The sequence below is a fragment of the Cnephaeus nilssonii genome (genome assembly GCF_951640355.1).
Source record: "Cnephaeus nilssonii genome assembly, chromosome: 20".
Taxonomy (NCBI): Eukaryota; Metazoa; Chordata; class Mammalia; order Chiroptera; family Vespertilionidae; genus Cnephaeus; species Cnephaeus nilssonii.
Window position 1 is genome coordinate 52064980 of NC_137091.1, and position 17859 is coordinate 52082838.

Here is a 17859-nt window from a genome sequence, read left to right on the forward strand (position 1 = left end):
CAGGTGACCAGGAGTCAGCAATAACGGCCTATTCCCTGGTGCTTCAATGTCTAGACAGCTAAGATGAACTGGAACACATGACATACAAGTCAGAATGGCTATGCACTCACACAGGGTTTATTTACCTATTCCTAGTGGGTCCCGGGCTCCAGCAAAGGCCACCGGGCGATGCACACGGAAGGACAGACGACGAAAACAGAGGCAGGCAGGTGGCCGCACTTGGTTCAGGCTCACACAGCAGAGCAGTCAGGGGCTCGTCTCTCGGAGCGACGTGGAGTCCTCCTCTTATCCGGCAGGAGACCCCAATTGAAGATGATCCCGGGGTTATATAGACCGCGGTAAACAAGTTGTGTCCTTATCAGTGTGGGCCAGACGGTGTGCCTTATGCTGGGAGCAGGGCGTTTACACTTTAAGGGCGCAGAGATTTCACATCAAGATAGTGGGGTGTTCATTAATTTTGGAAGTTACAGAGTATTGGGGGTTTCCATACAGCAAACATTTCACACAATAATTATTTCAGCCGAAACCGGTTTGGCTCAGTGGATAGAGTGTCAGCCTGCGGACTGAAGGGTCCCAGGTTCGATTCCGTTCAGGGGCATGTGCCTTGGTTGCGGGCACATCCCCTGTGGGGGGTGTGCAGGGAGTGGCTGATGGATGTTTCTCTCTCATTGATGTTTCTAGCTCTCTATCCTTCTCCCTTCCTCTCTGTAAAAAATCAATAAAATATATTTAAAAAAATTATTTCATACATTAGGGGGGTTACATTATTTTTTTTAAATATATTTTTATTGATTTTTTACAGAGAAAGGAAGAGGGATAGAGAGCCAGAAACATCGATGAGAGAGAAACATCGACCAGCTGCCTCCTGCACACCCCCCACCAGGGATGTGTCCGCAACCAATGTACATGCCCCTGACCGGAATCGAACCCAGGACCCTTCAGTCTGCAGACCGACGCTCTATCCACTGAGCAAAACCGGTTTCGGCAGAGGGGTTACATTATTATAACACGCTCTAAACCAGTGGTTGGCAAACTCATTAGTCATCAGAGCCAAATATCAACAGTACAACGATTGAAATTCCTTTTCAGAACCAAATTTTTTAAACTTAAACTTCTTCTAACGCCACTTCTTCAAAATAGACTCGCCCAGGCCGTGGGTATTTTGTGGAAGAGCCACCCTCAAGGGGCCAAAGAGCCGCACGTGGCTTGTGAGCCACAGTTTGCCGACCACTGCTCTAACCAACTTTTTAAAAAATATATATTTTTATTGATTTCAGAGAGGAAGGGAGAGGGAGAGAGAAACATCAATGATGAGAGAGAATCATGGATTGGCTGCCTCCTGCACACCCCCCCCCCCCCCCACTGGGGATCGAGTCTGCAGCCTGGGTATGTGCCCTGACCGGAATCGAACCTGGGACCCTTCAGTCCACCGGCTGATGCTCTATCCACTGAGCCAACTGTCCAGGGCTTTTTTTTTTTTTTTAATGAAGCTTATAGGCAAAGGAAGCCCCTGGAGGTGGCACACCTGGGCCATTCCCTTCCTTTGAGGAAACCCTAAGACCAGATTACAATGTTTTGTTCTCAATCCCGCTGCGCAGTGGCTCCTCCTCACTCCCTGCTCCTGGGCTTCCTGGGCGGGCGGGGCCCTGGGCGGGAGCAGGTGTGAGTCGGACGCCTTCACTCCCTTTCCTGGCCTTTCCCGCCTGGACCACTGGCTCAAAGGGCTCTCTCATCCCCAGTGTGTATACAATCAACCATCATCAGTGAACTTACCATCCTGTGACCCAGCACCCTATTTATTGGTTAATTCTCACCCAAGGAGATCATATATATATATATATACACACACACACACACACACACACATATATATATACATATATGATGAGTGATGTATTTAATATATGCATATATTAATTTTATTATTTTTGTTGTTGTCAATCCTCACTCAAGGATATTTTCCCATTGATTTTTAGAGAGAGTGGAAGGGAGAGGGAGAGACAGAGATGGAGAGAAACATGGATGTGAGAGAGACACATCCATTGGTTGCCTCCCCCAGGTGCACCAACCAACAGGGACGGGGGATTGAGCCTGCAACCGAGGTACCTGCCCTGGACGGAAATGGAACCCAACCTGGGACCCTTCCCTCTTGGGGCCGAGAGTCTGTCCACTGAGCCAAACCGGCTTGGGCTCAATCATTATTGTCATTGGTTTGCTGTGCGTTTCCCTGTTGAGGAATAACGTGGCGTGTCTTCTCCTGTGCTTTTAGTTGTCCTTTGTATTGAATGTATTGAGGTGACGTGACGCTGGCTAACAAAATCACACAGGTCTCAGCCCTGACCGGTGTGGCTCAGTGGATAGAGCGTCGGTGGACTGAAAGGGCCCAGGTTCGATTCCGGTCAAGGGCATGTACCTTGGTTGCGGGCAGGTCCCCAGTGGGGGTTGTGCAGGAGGCAGCTGATTGGTGTTTCTCTCTCATCGATGTTTCTAACTCTATTCCTCTCCCTTCCTCTCCGTAAAAAGTCAATAAAATAAAAAAATAAAAAAAATAACTGACTGGTGCTATTCAAATATACTAAGATCCCGAAAGACAAAGAGAGAGAGAGGGGAGTGTCACAGGTTGGAGATGAATAAATAAATAAATAAATAAATAAATAAAATAAAATGTATATTTTAAAAAAATCACACAGGTCTCAGGTGTAGGCGCTACAACACATCCTCTGTGCTCCGGGTTGTGTGTTCACAACCCCACCCCAGTCTCCTTCCATCACCACTTACCGCCCCCCCCCCTTACCCCCTTGCCCTTCCCCACCCCACCTCCCTCCCATGTGCTTATGGTCCAGGTCATTTGTATATCTGCTTTGGATATTTTTATTTTTTTCTTTCCTTTTTAGATAGATCTCTCCTGGGCGCCTGGTCCAACGTGCTGCGGGGCATGGGCGGGGCCTTCGTGCTGGTCCTGAACGACCAGTTCAAGAAGGTCATCTAGGCGCCTGGGCGCGGGGCCGCGGGGGCCCCCCACGCCCACAGACGGACGACGGGTCCTCCAGACACCCCCACGTCCCACCCGCCCGGCCGGCCGGATCACGGCAGCGCCGGGCGGGGCTCGAGGACGAAACCCTTCCGATCATGACCACTGACACCCCCCTCCACGCCTCGATGCTGGGCGGGGGGCTCCCCCAGGCCCCACAGGGTCCCCCGGCAGGGCCGCCGTCAACGCGTGTAGCATTTATTTAAAGGAAATCATGCTGCTGCACCCCTTGTCCAGCATGGAAAACACTACCTGTTTTTCGCTCACTTACCCCATGGCTCCTCCCACTATTAGGCCCACTGGTATTTATACTCTTAATTTTACTCTTTAACCCCCTTTCTCATGCGCTGTTTTCTAGTCTTTTGCAGAACAGAATGCAGGCGTTCACCAACCAGAAGGCAGGAGAGATCTATCTGGCACTGAATTCAGAACCTAACACCAGAATCCTTGAGACCCCGGGTAGATGCCCCTAACGACGCCCCCTCTCAGCAGGAAGTAGCTATGGAAGACGGACCTTCATCCCCTGACCCTGCCTGGACTCTCAATTTTTTAATATTAGCAAAAGCCTGGAATGATAGATCCTCCCTTCCCCCAACTGATGGACGGAGTATGACGTAAACTCCACCTGCAGCCGGACATTCCTGAACACCTTATATGGACTGTACATTGAACCACCAATCAGCACCTGCCATATACCATAAGCCCCCAATTCCTAAATCCCTAGGTGCCTAATCATGTGCCTTACATGAAACCACCAATCAGCGTGTGCTGAGTGCCCTAAGCCCCGTCTCCTCTTTTCCTCCCCTTAAAAGGCACTCTCACCCCGGCAAGCTCTCTCTTTCTCTCTCTCTTCCCTTTCCCGCTCTGGAAGGCGGCCGGCAGGGTGATCGCCAATAAAGCCTGTGTCCTGGTATCCCATGGTCTCCGGCCCTCTGTTTCATCTTACATTTTTAAAAAACAAATATATTTGTATTCATTTTTAGAGAGAGAGGAAGGGAGAGGGAGAGAGAGAAACATTGATAGTTTGCCTCCCATATGCACCCCAACCTGGGATCAAACCAGCAGCCTGGTGTGTGCCCTGACCCGGAAGCTAACCGGTGACCTTGGTGCACAACCAAAGGGTCCCGGGTTCGATTCCGGTCAAGGGCATGTACCTTGGTTGCGGGCACATCCCCAGTAGGGAGTGTGCAGGAGGCAGCTGATTGATGTTTCTCTCTCATTGATGTTTCTAACTCTTTATCCCTCTCCCTTCCTCTCTTTAAAAAAAAAAAAAAAAAAAAAAGTGCAACTAAAAAAAAAAAAAAGTGCAATTTTCTAAATAAATAAATAAATAAATAAATAAATAAATAAAGACTTGCCTTTCAGGCTAGAACCCCTCACGGGGGGCTGGGGGCGGGGGGGGGGTGTGTGTCCCCGTGGGATCTCAGTGCTGCTGATCCTGTGTGAGAGCTCATGGGCCCCGGGCAGCAGACGGAGACGTGAGAAGTCATAGGCCTACAGGGGAGTGCTTACTATAGCCCGTAGCCATGGCTACTAAGGAGCCGCTAGACAACACAGGTCTTCAGCCTGGCCGGAGTGGCTCGGTGGTTGAGTGTCAACCGATGAACCAGGAGGTCAAGGTCCGATTCCTGGTCAGGGCATGTGCCCGGTTGCAGGCTTGATCCCCAGTGTGGGGCATACAGGAGGCAGCCGAACGGTGATTCTCTGTCATCATGGATTTTTCTATCTCTCTCTCTTCTCCCTTCCTCTCTGAAATCAATAAAAATATATTAAATACACACACACACACACACACACACACACAACACTACCCAAAAACCAGTTCTTCAAAGCAGTCCCTTAAAGTAAGCAGCCGCACACCAGCTGGTTAACAACAGGTCTTTCCTACAAAGCAGCCTCCAACATAGAAGCTACACAAACACAGCCGCCCGGCCCTAACCGGTGTGGCTCAGGGGATAGAGTGTTGGCCCTTAGAATGAAGGGTCCCAGGTTCGATTCTGGTCAAGGGCTTATACCTGGGTTGTGGGCTCGATCCCCAGTAGGGGGTGTGCAGGAGGCAGCTGATCAATGTTGCTCTCAGTGATTTTTCTAACTCTCCCTCTCCCTTCCTCTCTGTAAAATCAATAAAATATATTTAAAAAGAAAGAAAGAAAGAAGAAAGAAAGAAACAAACATAGCAGCCGGACCAATCAGCAGCATACCTACTGTCTGGTCAGTAACAGACTTTGTACCAACATAGACAAAGGAGGCGTCTTGTTAACGAGGGACGTCAGCCTGTGGGTTATGGAACCGCAAGACTGCTGTGTCCTTGCTTTTGCGCCGGCCACGGGTGAACTCGGCCTTGGCCTTGAACATCCAGTGTACCCAGGACAGGCCCCTCCCCCCCCACTCAAACTGGCCTTGAACGTCCGGCGTACTTTCATTAGGGTTCCCACACCCTAACTCGGGGGCGTCCCCTGCCCACTCATGTGCCCCCTCCCCAGATGGCCACCCTGGCACCATTGCCCTCTAGTCACCTCAGTGTGCCCACGTAGATAACCCTGCCTGCTCAGGAATCTCATTATAGGTTGGGGAAGGATGTTTTCCGGATCCTAGCGTGTCATTAGCTAAACCAGAACTGCTGCCATGTGTTCCTCTGGACTACAGTTCCCCTGGGAGGCAGGATGTGTGCCGGATTCTCAGAGCGAGGGGCTGGCGGGAGGTGGCTCCGTGTGCTGACAGATGGGCTTGCTTTTCTGGCTGAGAATCCTTAAGGACTCACAGATAGGGGGGATTCTTTGGGTGTCAATGATTGCCACTGTTTCTTTTTATTTTTCTTTCTTTTTTTAAAAAAAATCATTGAATTTTTACAGCGAGGAAGGGAGAGGGATAGAGAGTTAGAAACATCTATGAGAGAGAAACATCGATCAGCTGCCTCCTGCACACCCCCTACTGGGGATGTGCCCGCAACCAAGGTACATGCCCTTGACTGGAATCGAACCTGGGACCGTTCAGTCCGCAGGCCGACGCTCTATCCACTGAGCAACACCGGCTTCGGCTAGGCTTTTTAAAAATGTATCTATTGATTTCAGAGCGGAATGGAGAGGGAGAGAGAGAAACATCAATGATAAGAGAGAATCATCGACTCATCAGCTGCCTACTGCCCGGACCCACTGAGGATTTCGCCGGAAATGTGCCCTGGCAGGGAATGGAACCCTGACCTCCTGGTGGATGGGTCCCTGCCCAACCTCTGAGCCACACGCGGGCTTGGCTGCCCCATGTAGGCAAGAGGCTGGGAGGGCCTAGCCGGGGCGGTGAGGGGCCCTCCGCCTGCTGCGGGAACTCTGCTGGTGTGGGGGCTCTGGGCTGGGAAGGAAAGGTCTTGGGCCCACAGGGAGGAAGGGGGGCTGTTTAGAGTTGGAGGCATTTGAAACCACAGGGCCACCCTGGTGGCCAGAGACCGGGGCTCCTGGGCAGGCAGCCACTGTGAGTTTTGGGGAGTCTCAGGAGACCCTAGTGCATGTTCACCCTGCCCCGAAAGAGAGAAAGAAAGGAGAAGCCATAGGACCAGTTGCTAGTGAAGGCCAGTATGCAACAGGGACCCAGGTGCAGCCTGCTCCCTGAGCCTTCCAACACCCTCCCCTCCCTGCTCCCCCAGGGCCTGAGGGCTCAGGCCTTTGCCCTCTTTCCTGCTGCTTGCACTGTCCCTCCTGCAGGTGTTGGGGGCAGAGGGGCCCCCTCCCACACTTTAAAAAAAAATTTTTATTGATTTTTTAAAAATATATATTTTATTGATTTTTCACAGAGAGGAAGGGAGAGGGACAGAGAGCTAGAAACATCGATGAGAGAGAGACATCGACCAGCTGCCTCCTGCACACCCCGCACCGGGGGATGTGCCCGCAATCAATGTACATGCCCTTGACCTGAATCGAACCCGGGACCCTCCAGTCTGCAGACCGACGCTCCATCCACTGAGCCAAACCGGTTTCGGCAATTTTATTGATTTTTTTACAGAGAGGAAAGGAGAGGGATAGAGAAACATCGATCAGCTGCCTCCCGCACACCCCCTACTGGGGATGTGCCCGCAACCAAGGTACATGCCCTTTACAGGAATCGAACCCAGGACCCTTGAGTCTGCAGGCCGAAGCTCTATCCACTGAGCAAAACCGGTTAGGGCCCACAGTTTTTTTTTTGTTTTTTTTTTTTTTAATATTTTTATTGATTTCAGAGAGGAAGGGAGAGGGAGAGAGAATAGAAACATCAATGATGAGAGAGAATCATGGATCGGCTGCCTCCCGCATGCCCCGCACTGAACACTGAGGATGGAGCCTGCAACCCAGGCATGTGCCCTTGAGGAGAATCGAACCCGGGACTCTTTAGTCCACAGGCCTACGCGCTATCCACTGAGCCAAACCAGCCAGGGCCCCTCCCACAGTCTTTACCATCACCTACTCATTTTGACTCCCTGGTGCCCTGGTCCCTGGAGCACCCGCCCCCCTGTGACTGTGAGGCCCAGTGCGCGGTGGGGCGCCCAGCTCCCCCAGTGCGGTGCCAGGCACCCACTTTCCTCCCTGCGATCCCAAGAAGGAAGCAGAGGTCGAGCCAGGGCGGGGGGCGGGGGGAACGGGACGGCGGAGCGGGCGGGCGGCGGGGCGGGGCCCTGCGGCGGGCAGGGAGGGGGCGGCGCCCGGCTGGAACAAAGGCCGGCGCGCACACAAAGCCCGCCGCCCCCAGCCCCGCGGGGAACAAAGGCCACACCCGGCCCGATCGCCAGACACGCCTCCGCCACCACGTGCGGGCGCCCGAGGGGCTGCGCCCGGGGCCCGCGGCTCGGGCTTGTGCGAGCCCGGGAGGCGGGCGGGTCTGGGGCTGGGCCTGCGGGCCCCGCCGCTCCGCAGCCACCCAAGGCCGGGGGCCCCCTTCGGCCGGCATTCTCCCCCAGCTCTCTCCCCTCCCGCGAGCTTGGCCCGCGCGGAGGGCCGGTCTGCCCGCCCGGAGAAGCAGAGCAGACCCGCTCCCACGCAGCCTCTTGGGAACCGTCGGGCTGGGGCCGGTTTCCGTGTGTTTGACGTTAAATCAACAAAAAGATTAAAATGTAGGGCCCGGCCGGTGTGGCTCCGTGGTTGAGAGTCGACCTACGAGCCCGGAGGTCACGGCTGGATTCCCGGTCAGGACACACGTCGGGGTGCGGGCTCCATCCTGTGCGGGGCGTGCAGGAGGCAGCGGACCCATGATTCCCTCTCATCACTGGTGTTTCCTTTTTTCTTTCCTCATCATGGATGTTTCTATCGCTCCCTCTCCCTTAAAGCAGCAAAAAAACATATTTTTAAAAAGTAATAAAAATGGGAAACAGCCTGGGGCTCTGGACAGCACTGCCTTCTGGGACGGAGACCCTCCGCCTCGCTCCCTGGCCCGCCTCCCCTCCAAGTCTCGGCCCCGCCCCGTCTGGCGAAGCCGGTGACGTCTCTCAGCCGCCGAAGGGGCGGGGATTGGAGTGGAGGCGGGGACTGCCGACAGGATCGAGCCGAACTGCGGCGGGTTGAGCGGCGCAGGGGCGGGGAACGCACTTTAAATATGGGGCGCGCGCCCCGCCCCCAGGCAGGGACGACGTCACGTGTGCCCCGCCCCTTCCTTCGGGGCCTTGCCAGGCGGTGCAGGAGGCAGTGGGCGGACCCCGCTCAGGCGCGTGCGCACTCACGTCTTGGTTCTCAGTTCTCCGCCTGGGTACCGCCCCCGGTCGCGAACCCACCAGTGCGCGTGCGCTGCGGCGGCGGCGCCAGTTATTTCTGTCCCGCCCCCCAGCCTCGGCTCTTTCTGCGAGGGGGGCGCGCGGCGAGCGGCTGGTCGCGTGGCGCGCGTCCGGGGTCTCGTCGGCCATTGAGGAGGAGACGCGGACGGCGGCGGCGCAACGCGAGCAGGCAGCGGCCGACCAGGCCTCGGCAGCGCCCCGCGCGCAGCGGGCGACGTCCCAGGCGGCGCTCGGCAGCGTCGGCCTCGCGGCGGCGGCGGCGGCGGCGGCGCCGACCCAACCGTTGGCGGCGAGCGTGTGTGCGCCTGCGCGGCGGGCCCGAGCCCCTCCTCCCCTCCTGGGCGCCCCCGGCGGCGTGTGAATGGCGGCCTCGGCGGCAGCGGCCTCGGCGGCGGCGGCGGCGACAGCCGCCTCGAGCAGCCCGGGCCCGAGCGAGGGCTCGGCGGGCGGCGATAAGCGCGCCCCGGCCGCGGCCGCGGCTTCGACTGCGGCCCCCGCTGCGGCCTCGGGCTCTACCTCCGCCTCGGCCTCGGCGTCGTCGCCCGCGGGGGGCGGCGGCGAGGCGCTGGAGCTGCTGGAGCACTGCGGCGTGTGCCGGGAGCGCCTGCGGCCCGAGAGAGAGCCGCGCCTGCTGCCCTGCCTGCACTCGGCCTGCAGCGCCTGCCTCGGGCCTCCGGCGCCGTCCGCCCCCAACAGCTCAGGGGACGCCGGGGCGGCGGGCGACGGAGCCGGTGAGTCCTGTCGGGCCCCTCCCCCACCTTGGGCTCTGCTTGCGCGCAGATGGGGGGTTTGTGGTAGTAAAAGGGTTCGTTCTCAGTGTGGCGTTGGTGGGGGGTCGCCTCGGCGAGAGGACAGGGATGGTGACCGGGAAGCGCCTGGTCGGATCGGGTGTGAGCAGGGGTCTCTCGGCCGTGCGCTGCGATGGGGGGGAGGGGGTGTCTGCTTTCCATTTGATGAGAGGTTTTGGCTCCTGCTGTGGGAGGGGAGGGGCCGGCCCAGCGTGGGGCCGAGGTTGGGGGCCGGCGGGGGGATGGGATTGTTTCCTGGCTGCGATCCTGCAATGGCTTCGTTGGTCCCTCCTCTCAGCAGTCGTGGACTGTCCTGTGTGCAAGCAGCAGTGCTTCTCCAAAGACATTGTGGAGAACTATTTTATGCGTGACAGTGGCAGCAAGGCCCCCACTGACTCCCAGGACGCCAATCAGGTTGGTCCTGCTGTAGAACCTCTGGAGGCCTCCGCCATGGGGAGGGCACCGGCTCAGGGACGCGGTTGCCCGCTCCAGGCTGCACTGTCCCTGCATTGGGGCTCTGGGCCTGCTGTGAACGGCCCACCCCGTCTCACGCTCCTCAAGTTTCTCGCGGTGCAACTGGGAGCCTTTCTGGTGGTGGTTCCCTGACTCCGCCTTCGCCCAGCAGTGCTGCACCAGCTGCGAGGATAACGCCCCGGCCACCAGCTACTGCGTGGAGTGCTCCGAGCCCCTGTGTGAGACTTGCGTGGAGGCGCACCAGCGGGTCAAGTACACCAAGGACCACACTGTGCGCTCCACCGGTACGCAGGGGCAGAGGGCAGTGGGCAGGGGAGGTCCTGCTGTCACTCGCTGATGACGTGGTTGCAGGTGGTGGTCCCTGCAGCTTCTCTAGGGGGCAGTCCTGGAAAGGCCAGGGCAGAACTGGGGCGCTGGGGCTTGGGTATGCAGGCTTCCCTGGTCCAGGTGGGAGGGGAAAGGCCCGAGGGGACCTCAGTGGGTCAGTGGCCTGCAGGGGATTCAGGCAAGTGCCTGGCAGGAAAGCCCCAGGGAGGGGAAGAGCCAGCGGTGGAGGGATTGGCAGGTGCAGACACTGAGATGAGTGATGGCTTGGGAAGAGGGGCCTTCTCAACCTGGGGTTGCCTGGCACCTGTCTCAGGACTCTGGGAGAGGCCTGTGGTTGGTGCCAGCACCTCACCAGCCGGGAGCCTCAGGCCGTAACCTCTGCGAGTCCTGGAGTGTTTTGTCTGTAAGTTCATCTGGGCTTCCCTCCTGAGTCTCCCCACAAGTGGCACTTTGGTAGTTCCCTTTGCGCTCCAGCCCAGGACGGTACTTACTGGTGGGGAGAGGAGGATGGAGGTGGCAGCTGTGGAGCTGGTGACCCAGGAGGGAAGGGTGGAGGGTGGAGGTCTGGGGATCCTAGGATTTAGGCCAAGGTCAGGGTGTAGGAGGAGGCAGTCCTGGAGGAGCCCAGGCCTGGCTGGTCTGTCGGGTGGGGTTGGTGTAGTTGGGATGTTTGTGGATTTGGGGAGGAAAGGAACATGCCCCAGCAGCTTCCTAATGGGGACAGGCTCTGGGGGGACAGGAGGGTGTCCCCTTGTTGGGTGGGGACCCCCCCCCTCACAGGAAGGGGGCCTGTACCTGGTATGACAACCCCCTCCCAGCGCCAGAGGCTGGCAAGGCCCCTTGTGGGCTTGTGCTTGCAGGAGCTCTGACTCCTGTGTGTGCCTGAAAGCAGGAGCCTCCAGAGTGTCCTCCCTTGCTGGATGGAGCCAGCTGAGTGGAGGAGAAAGGGGAGGGGCGTTGGAGGCAGGGCAACTCTCCAGTGTCCATCATTCTCACACTGCTTCTCCTGGAGAAGCTGGAAGTGGGACTGACCTGTGTGGGGGGTTGGGGCAGAGGATTTTGAGAGCAAAGATTTGGCCTCCGTGGTCTGTGCCCTTCCCTGGCCACTGCTGCAGGGCCTCTGGGCTTCACCAGAGACAGCCAGGGTTGCAGGACCGGCAGGGAGCAAGGTCCCTGGGGCTGGAGGAGCTGAGGATGTGTGGTCCTTATGTCCCTGTTCCCCAGGGCCAGCCAAGACCCGAGATGGGGAGCGCACAGTGTACTGCACCGTGCACAAGCACGAGCCGCTCGTCCTGTTCTGTGAGAGCTGCGACACCCTCACCTGCCGGGACTGCCAGCTCAATGCCCACAAGGACCACCAGTGAGTCCCGCGGTGGGGTGGGGGCCCTGCCTGTTCCCGTGCTTAGCGCCCAGGCCCACCTCTGTCCGCCCTCAGATACCAGTTCCTGGAGGATGCCGTGAGGAACCAGCGCAAGCTCCTGGCCTCGCTGGTGAAGCGCCTCGGGGACAAGCACGCCACGCTGCAGAAGAACACCAAGGAGGTTCGCAGCTCGTAAGTGGACGCCAGGGCCATGGGGCGCCCCAGGGAGCATCTGCCTGACCAGACCTGACCTGGCCACCCTCCCCTCAGGATTCGCCAAGTGTCCGACGTGCAGAAACGTGTGCAGGTGGATGTTAAGATGGCCATTCTGCAGATCATGAAGGAGCTGAACAAGCGGGGCCGCGTGCTGGTCAATGATGCCCAGGTATCCCTGTGGGGGCGGGTCCCGGGGACAAGCACCCCGCTGGCGCCATCCTTGCATGGGGAGGATCCTGGCCTTCTTTCCTCCTGACACCCCCCTCCCCCCGGGTGTGCAGAAGGTGACGGAGGGGCAGCAGGAGCGCCTGGAGCGGCAGCACTGGACCATGACCAAGATCCAGAAGCACCAGGAGCACATCCTGCGCTTCGCCTCGTGGGCTCTGGAGAGTGACAACAACACGGCCCTCCTGCTCTCCAAGAAGCTGGTGTGTGCTGGGTGCCCGTGGGGTGACCTCAGGCACCGCACGTCTGGGAGCTCACGTGCCGCCCCACCCTCAGATCTACTTCCAGCTGCACCGGGCTCTCAAGATGATCGTGGACCCCGTGGAGCCCCACGGCGAGATGAAGTTCCAGTGGGACCTCAACGCCTGGACCAAGAGCGCCGAGGCCTTCGGTGGGTCCTTGTCTTCCTCTTGCTGCCCTTGCCATCCCTCCAGGAACTGGACCTCACGTGTGTCTCCTTCCTGCAGGCAAGATCGTGGCGGAGCGTCCTGGCACCAACTCCACGGGCCCTGCGCCCATGGCCCCGCCCCGGGCTCCAGGACCCTTGAGCAGCAAGCAGGGCGCTGGCGGCAGCCAGGTGAGCAGGGGAAGGGGCCCTGGGGAGAAGGTAGGGAGGGGTGTGTGGTCCTCTGGGACACCTGCCCACTGAAGTCTGATCTGCTTCGTTGCAGCCCATGGACGTGCAGGAAGGCTATGGCTTTGCATCAGGTGAGTAGGTCTGGTCTGTGGTAGGTGGGAGAGCTCCAGTGCACCAGCTCCACCCACCCACCCACCAACCATCTCCCCTGTCTCCTGAGCAGATGACCCTTACATGAGTGCAGAGCCTCACGTGTCCGGCATGAAACGGTGAGTGTGGCTGTCCTTTGGAGCTGGCGGGCATAGAGATAGGGGTGTTCACACCAAGCTGCCACCCACAGGTCCCGCTCAGGTGAGGGCGAAGTGAGTGGCCTCATGCGCAAGGTGCCCCGGGTGAGCCTCGAGCGCCTGGACCTTGACCTCACAGCTGACAGCCAGCCACCAGTCTTCAAGGTCTTCCCAGGCAGCACCACCGAGGACTACAACCTGATCGTCATTGAGCGCGGGGCTGCAGCTGCCGCCGGGCAGCCGGGGACTGCGCCCGGCACCCCTGGTGCCCAGCCCCTGCCTGGCATGGCCATTGTCAAGGTGAGCCTGTCCCCAGTTGGCCGGGGCTGGTAAATAAACGCCCTCTGCTGAGGCCTGCACCCTGCTGAACCCAGCATCTCCTTCCAGGAGGAAGAGACAGAGGCTGCCATCGGCGCCCCGCCTGCCAGCGAGGGCCCTGAGACCAAGCCGGTGCTGATGGCTCTGGGGGAGGGCCCTGGCGTGGAGGGCCCCCGCCTGGTCTCCCCCAGTGGCAGCACCAGCTCTGGCCTGGAGGTGGTGGCTCCCGAGGGCACCTCAGCCCCAGCTGGCGGCCCTGGTGCCCTGGATGACAGCGCCACCATCTGCCGCGTCTGTCAGAAGCCAGGCGACCTGGTCATGTGCAACCAGTGCGAATTCTGCTTCCACCTGGACTGCCACCTGCCGGCCCTGCAGGACGTGCCCGGGGAGGAGTGGAGCTGCTCGCTCTGCCACGTGCTGCCCGACCTGAAGGAGGAGGATGGCAGCCTGAGCCTGGACGGCGGGGACAGCAGTGGCGTGGTGGCCAAGCTCTCGCCAGCCAACCAGCAGGTGAGGGGGGGCCGTTCCCTTGGCTGCTCAGCAGCTGCATGCCCCCGTCCGCAACTGTGCTCTGATGCTTCCTGCCCGACTGTCCACAGAAGTGCGAGCGTGTCCTGCTGGCCCTTTTCTGCCACGAGCCCTGCCGGCCCCTGCATCAGCTGGCTACCGACTCCAGCTTTTCTGTGGTGAGTCCTGGGACCTGGGGTGGGGTGGCCGGGGCATGGGGCTGCCGGGCCTCACTGTCAGCCTGTGGCCTCTGCCTGTAGGATCAGCCTGGTGGCACATTGGACCTGACCCTGATTCGTGCCCGCCTCCAGGAGAAGTTGTCGCCCCCCTACAGCTCCCCTCAAGAGTTTGCCCAGGATGTGGGCCGAATGTTCAAGCAGTTCAACAAGCTGACAGAGGTGAGTCTGTGGAAAGGCTGAGGCTGGGGCTGAGTGAGTGTGTGAGCTGGGGGAGAGTGGGAACCCACCTCTGACTCTGTGCCCAGGACAAGGCGGACGTGCAGTCCATCATCGGCCTGCAGCGCTTCTTTGAGACTCGGATGAACGAGGCCTTCGGTGACACCAAGTTCTCTGCTGTGCTGGTGGAGCCCCCACCGCTGAGCCTGCCTGGTGCCGGCCTGAGCGCCCAGGAGCTGTCCAGTGGCCCTGGGGATGGCCCCTGAACCATCAGCCTGGGTGTGTCCTGTCAGCCCTGCCCTTCCCTTCTGGTGGTCTGGCTCCCACTCCTTGGTAGCCCCATTCCCCGGCCCCTCACAATAAGGTTTTTACTTCTGTGGATTTAATAAAAACTTCACAAGTTCCTTGTGTCTTGATTGGTGGGGGCCGTTTTCCTGGGCCTGATCTCTGCCAACATCTATCCCTCCCAAGCTCTGGTGGGCTGAGTAGGATGGGGCCCTTGTTCCCAGCTGTTTGGATGTCCAGAGTGGGAAGAGCATCCCTCTGAGCCCTGTGAGCTTGGGTTGACTCCTGTTGGCCAAGCTGAGTTGGCCCTATATACACCTGGCAGACAGGCCTCTGCTCCTCCCAGGAGCCACCCATCTGGCAGGGATAGTGTGGAGGCTGAGGTACTGGAAGCCTGGATGGAAGGGGTTAGTCCATTCTTGTCCTCCCAGCCCACCCCCAACTCATCTGACACTTGGGCAGCCATACTGACCAGCCCTGAGTGACTCCTGCCCAAGGCCAGTCACACAGGTCCAGGGACTAGTGTCCAATCGCTTTTATTGCAGAAAGGGTACAATGAGAATGCCCCTGGGGTCCCAGAGGACTCAGTCCCTCCGCAGGTTCTTGAGCCGTTCCTCCAGGTCTGCATCCGCATCCACCAGGGCGGAGGCCGCGGCCTCTGCTTTCTTCCCACCAGCAGCCACACTGAGGGAGCCTCCGGTGGAGGGGAGGTCTGCAGGGAGAGGGGGTTGGAGCCCTGTGAGCAGCAATGCCCAGAGGGGGGTGGGGTGGGGTCAGGGCCCAAGGCTGGAAGCACTCACTGGATAGTTCATCTGTCAGGCTCAGTCCCAGCTCATCCAGGACCTGGGACACCACAGCATCGCTGGGGGAGGAAAAGTCGGGGTCAGTCCCCTGTGAGGGCCAGGCCTCCACTGTCCCCTCCCACCTGGGGTCCGCAAACCTCTCCTCTTCGTCGTCCTCATCGCCCATGGCATCATCGATGGCATCGTTCATCATCTCCTCCTTCATGTCCATGATCTCTGCCTGCCTCTCAAACTCCATCATGATCTTCTGGATCTGGGGCAGCTTCAGCTGCAATGGGGGGAGGGTGAGCGTGGTCCTGCAGTATGGGGCAGGGAGGGGGCCGGGGAGACCCACCTGTCTGTTCATGGTGCCCATGGCCTTGGTGACGCCCTTCATGGCTTGCGCCATCGAGTTGTTGGACTTGAGTGTCTGGATCTTGAGGGACACAGCCTGGATGTTGGCCCGCATCAGCACAAACTTGCGCACGTAACGCCGTGTGCGCACCAGGTCCTTGGCCATGATGCGCACAGCGTCCTGAGGGGACAAAGGTGGCATGGAGCCATGGTGGAGGGGGTTCTGTGGAGAACCAAGACCTCTGTGTGGCTAAACCCAGTGCTCCCACCAGCCACTGCATGGCTCCTCTCTTCTGACCCTGTGTCTGAGGTTCCCCTTAACAACACCCATTCCCCAGTTTTTGTGGCCAAGAATCTGCTGCCCTTCCACCTCACCACAGGCCTGACCCTCAACTTACTCCAAGCTCAGCTGTTGACGCCCCAAACCCCTTCCTGGCCTTGCCCATATCCCACCTCACTCCAGCTGTCAGGCCTCAACGCCTCAGCCACCACAGGCTCTGCTCACTCGCTCAGGCAGGCAGGGTCCAGCCTGCAGGTCAGTGTCCAGGCTGTGTCTCCTGCCATCAACCCTTCCCCTCCCCTTCCCCGGAGCACCGTCACTTCTCGTCTGACATTGGCTGCCTGGATCATACCTTCTCTTCATCTTCATTCCTCAGGGTTTGCCTCCGATATCACCTCCAAGGAGGCAGCCTTATTGGCCTCCAGAATCGGGAGCCCGCTCACTCTTCCCTCCCTTGGCCCGGCAGCACCTGCCTGTGGAGTCCTGTCCGGCTGCTGGCCGCCCTCAGCAGCGCTTGAGCGCTCGCCCTGCGTCCCAGCCTCTGCCCCCTGAGCTCACCATCTGGCCCTGCTTGGCCATCTTCTTGATGTCTGCGATGATTTTCTTCTCCTGGGTCTCTAGCTTCTGCCGCTCACGGTCCAGCTCCCGCATGGCGCGGTTCAGCGCCCGCTGGTTCTGTCGCAGCAACTCCTCCGGCGTTTTTCGGCGCCCAAACAACAGGTCCATGGCGGCGGGGCCCGCCCCTGCCTGGGCCTGGGGCAGGTGGGAAGCCTAGCTGCGGCGGCATGCGGCCCAGAGAGGTGGCACAGGCAGCATGGATGGAGGGGCCAGACAGGAGGGGGAACGGAGAGGAGGCGTGACTAGAAAGCCAAAGGCGCGCGGCCGAAGTATGGGGGTCCCCCAGGGGCAGAGGGGACGGCCGGCGGAGGACGATCACAGCGCGCCCGCGCCAGCCCCTCTCCATCAGCGCCCCTGACGCTCAAGGCCGCGGAACCCTGCAGCGGGGGTGACGCCGGCTGTCCCTGAGGGAGACTGGAGGTGGACGGCTGGGGGTTCCCTGGACGCTAGGGCCATGGCAGTAGTGGGGGGTCCTCACGGGAGAGCAAAATACGTGGAGGCCCCGAGTGCCAAGCTGACAGTGTACGGACGGCATTCCGATCGGGGGACCTTGAACGCTAAGGAAACCGGGTGCGGAGAGTAAACCTGGGGGCGCCGGGGGCCTCTGTACACCAACGCGGGGGTGGGGCCCTGTGCACCGCGAACAAGGCGGCGACGGGCGCCCCGACAGTGAGGCCAGGGTCCCGGGAAGGGCGAGGCCCCTCGTACCTGGCCCCCACGCGCCCACCCGGGACCCGAAGCCTGGTAGGGGCCACTCACCGGAGCTGGGACGGGAACCCGCTTCCGCTTCCGGGTTACGAGCCTCTTGCTCGAATCCCGGGAGCGCCCACCAACGACAACCCCTCGGTTCAGTCGCCTGTGGCCGCCGCCGTTTCCGGATTAAACGACCTGACGTCGCAGACCCCGCCCACCCCCGGAAGGCGGGGAGGCGGCAAAAACACGCACGCGCTTTGCGGCTGGCCGGCGCCCAGGCGCATGCGCACTAGTCCCCATTTCCCCGCGACTGGCCGGAGGGTGTGCACAGGTTCGCCCTAGTGGAGCCACGTCCGGAGTGCGGGACCCGCAGTCCTACGTCCCGCCACACCACGCACCGGAGGGTTAGTTAACTCAAGGGACTCGGACTCCCCCCTTATGTTTATGGCTCTCAGGCACCGGGCAGCAGCAGGCAGGGTCCTCCCCTAGCCTACCCAAGGCATTGGGGCGGGAGTGGAGATGGTGCGGACTTTCCCGTCGCTGGCTTACCAGCCAGCCAGCCACTGGTAGCTGGGTCCCGCCCCCTTCTCACCACGGAGTGTAATCGCCCCACT

At 59.7% G+C, this 17859-nt stretch overlaps 2 protein-coding genes across 5 annotated transcripts; one reads left to right on the top strand and one right to left on the bottom strand.

The window, feature by feature from the left end:
• Window positions 1-8795: 8795 nt before the first annotated feature.
• Window positions 8796-14637, top strand: TRIM28 (tripartite motif containing 28). 2 transcript variants are annotated; one of them, XM_079760152.1, is made up of 16 exons: window positions 8796-9490; window positions 9846-9961; window positions 10173-10305; window positions 11573-11708; window positions 11784-11900; window positions 11979-12093; window positions 12206-12352; window positions 12426-12540; window positions 12617-12726; window positions 12821-12857; window positions 12950-12995; window positions 13067-13313; window positions 13401-13841; window positions 13931-14017; window positions 14099-14236; window positions 14323-14637. In XM_079760152.1, exons 1-16 carry the CDS (start codon window positions 9121-9123, stop codon window positions 14497-14499), a joined length of 2532 nt encoding a protein of 843 aa, XP_079616278.1. In that variant the 5' UTR covers window positions 8796-9120; the 3' UTR covers window positions 14500-14637. The 2 variants fall into 2 exon arrangements, with proteins under 2 accessions (XP_079616278.1, XP_079616279.1); XM_079760153.1 differs by having other exon boundaries at window positions 9849-9961.
• A 401-nt stretch (window positions 14638-15038) lies between these two features.
• On the bottom strand, window positions 15039-17465 carry CHMP2A (charged multivesicular body protein 2A). 3 transcript variants are annotated; one of them, XM_079760294.1, is made up of 6 exons: window positions 17312-17465; window positions 16493-16709; window positions 15656-15835; window positions 15459-15589; window positions 15319-15380; window positions 15039-15230 (listed from the first exon to the last, which is right to left on the bottom strand). In XM_079760294.1, exons 2-6 carry the CDS (start codon window positions 16658-16660, stop codon window positions 15103-15105), a joined length of 669 nt encoding a protein of 222 aa, XP_079616420.1. In that variant the 5' UTR covers window positions 16661-16709; window positions 17312-17465; the 3' UTR covers window positions 15039-15102. The 3 variants fall into 3 exon arrangements, with proteins under 3 accessions (XP_079616420.1, XP_079616422.1, XP_079616421.1); XM_079760296.1 differs by having other exon boundaries at window positions 16493-16687; window positions 17312-17448; XM_079760295.1 differs by having other exon boundaries at window positions 16493-16705; window positions 17312-17445.
• Between the last annotated feature and the right edge of the window lie 394 nt (window positions 17466-17859).

Excerpts from the sequence above, each read along its gene's own strand:
- TRIM28 (XM_079760152.1), top strand. The coding sequence starts at position 9,121 with ATGGCGGCCTCGGCGGCAGCGGCCTCGGCGGCGGCGGCGGCGACAGCC. Across the intron at positions 12,541-12,616 it reads CAAGAGCGCCGAGGCCTTCG|GCAAGATCGTGGCGGAGCGT; the intron begins GTGGGTCCTTGT and ends TCCTTCCTGCAG. Across the intron at positions 12,858-12,949 it reads AGGCTATGGCTTTGCATCAG|ATGACCCTTACATGAGTGCA; the intron begins GTGAGTAGGTCT and ends TCTCCTGAGCAG.
- CHMP2A (XM_079760294.1), bottom strand. The coding sequence starts at position 16,660 with ATGGACCTGTTGTTTGGGCGCCGAAAAACGCCGGAGGAGTTGCTGCGA. Across the intron at positions 15,381-15,458 it reads GAGGACGACGAAGAGGAGAG|CGATGCTGTGGTGTCCCAGG; the intron begins GTTTGCGGACCC and ends TTCCTCCCCCAG. Across the intron at positions 15,231-15,318 it reads CCTGACAGATGAACTATCCA|ACCTCCCCTCCACCGGAGGC; the intron begins GTGAGTGCTTCC and ends CTCTCCCTGCAG.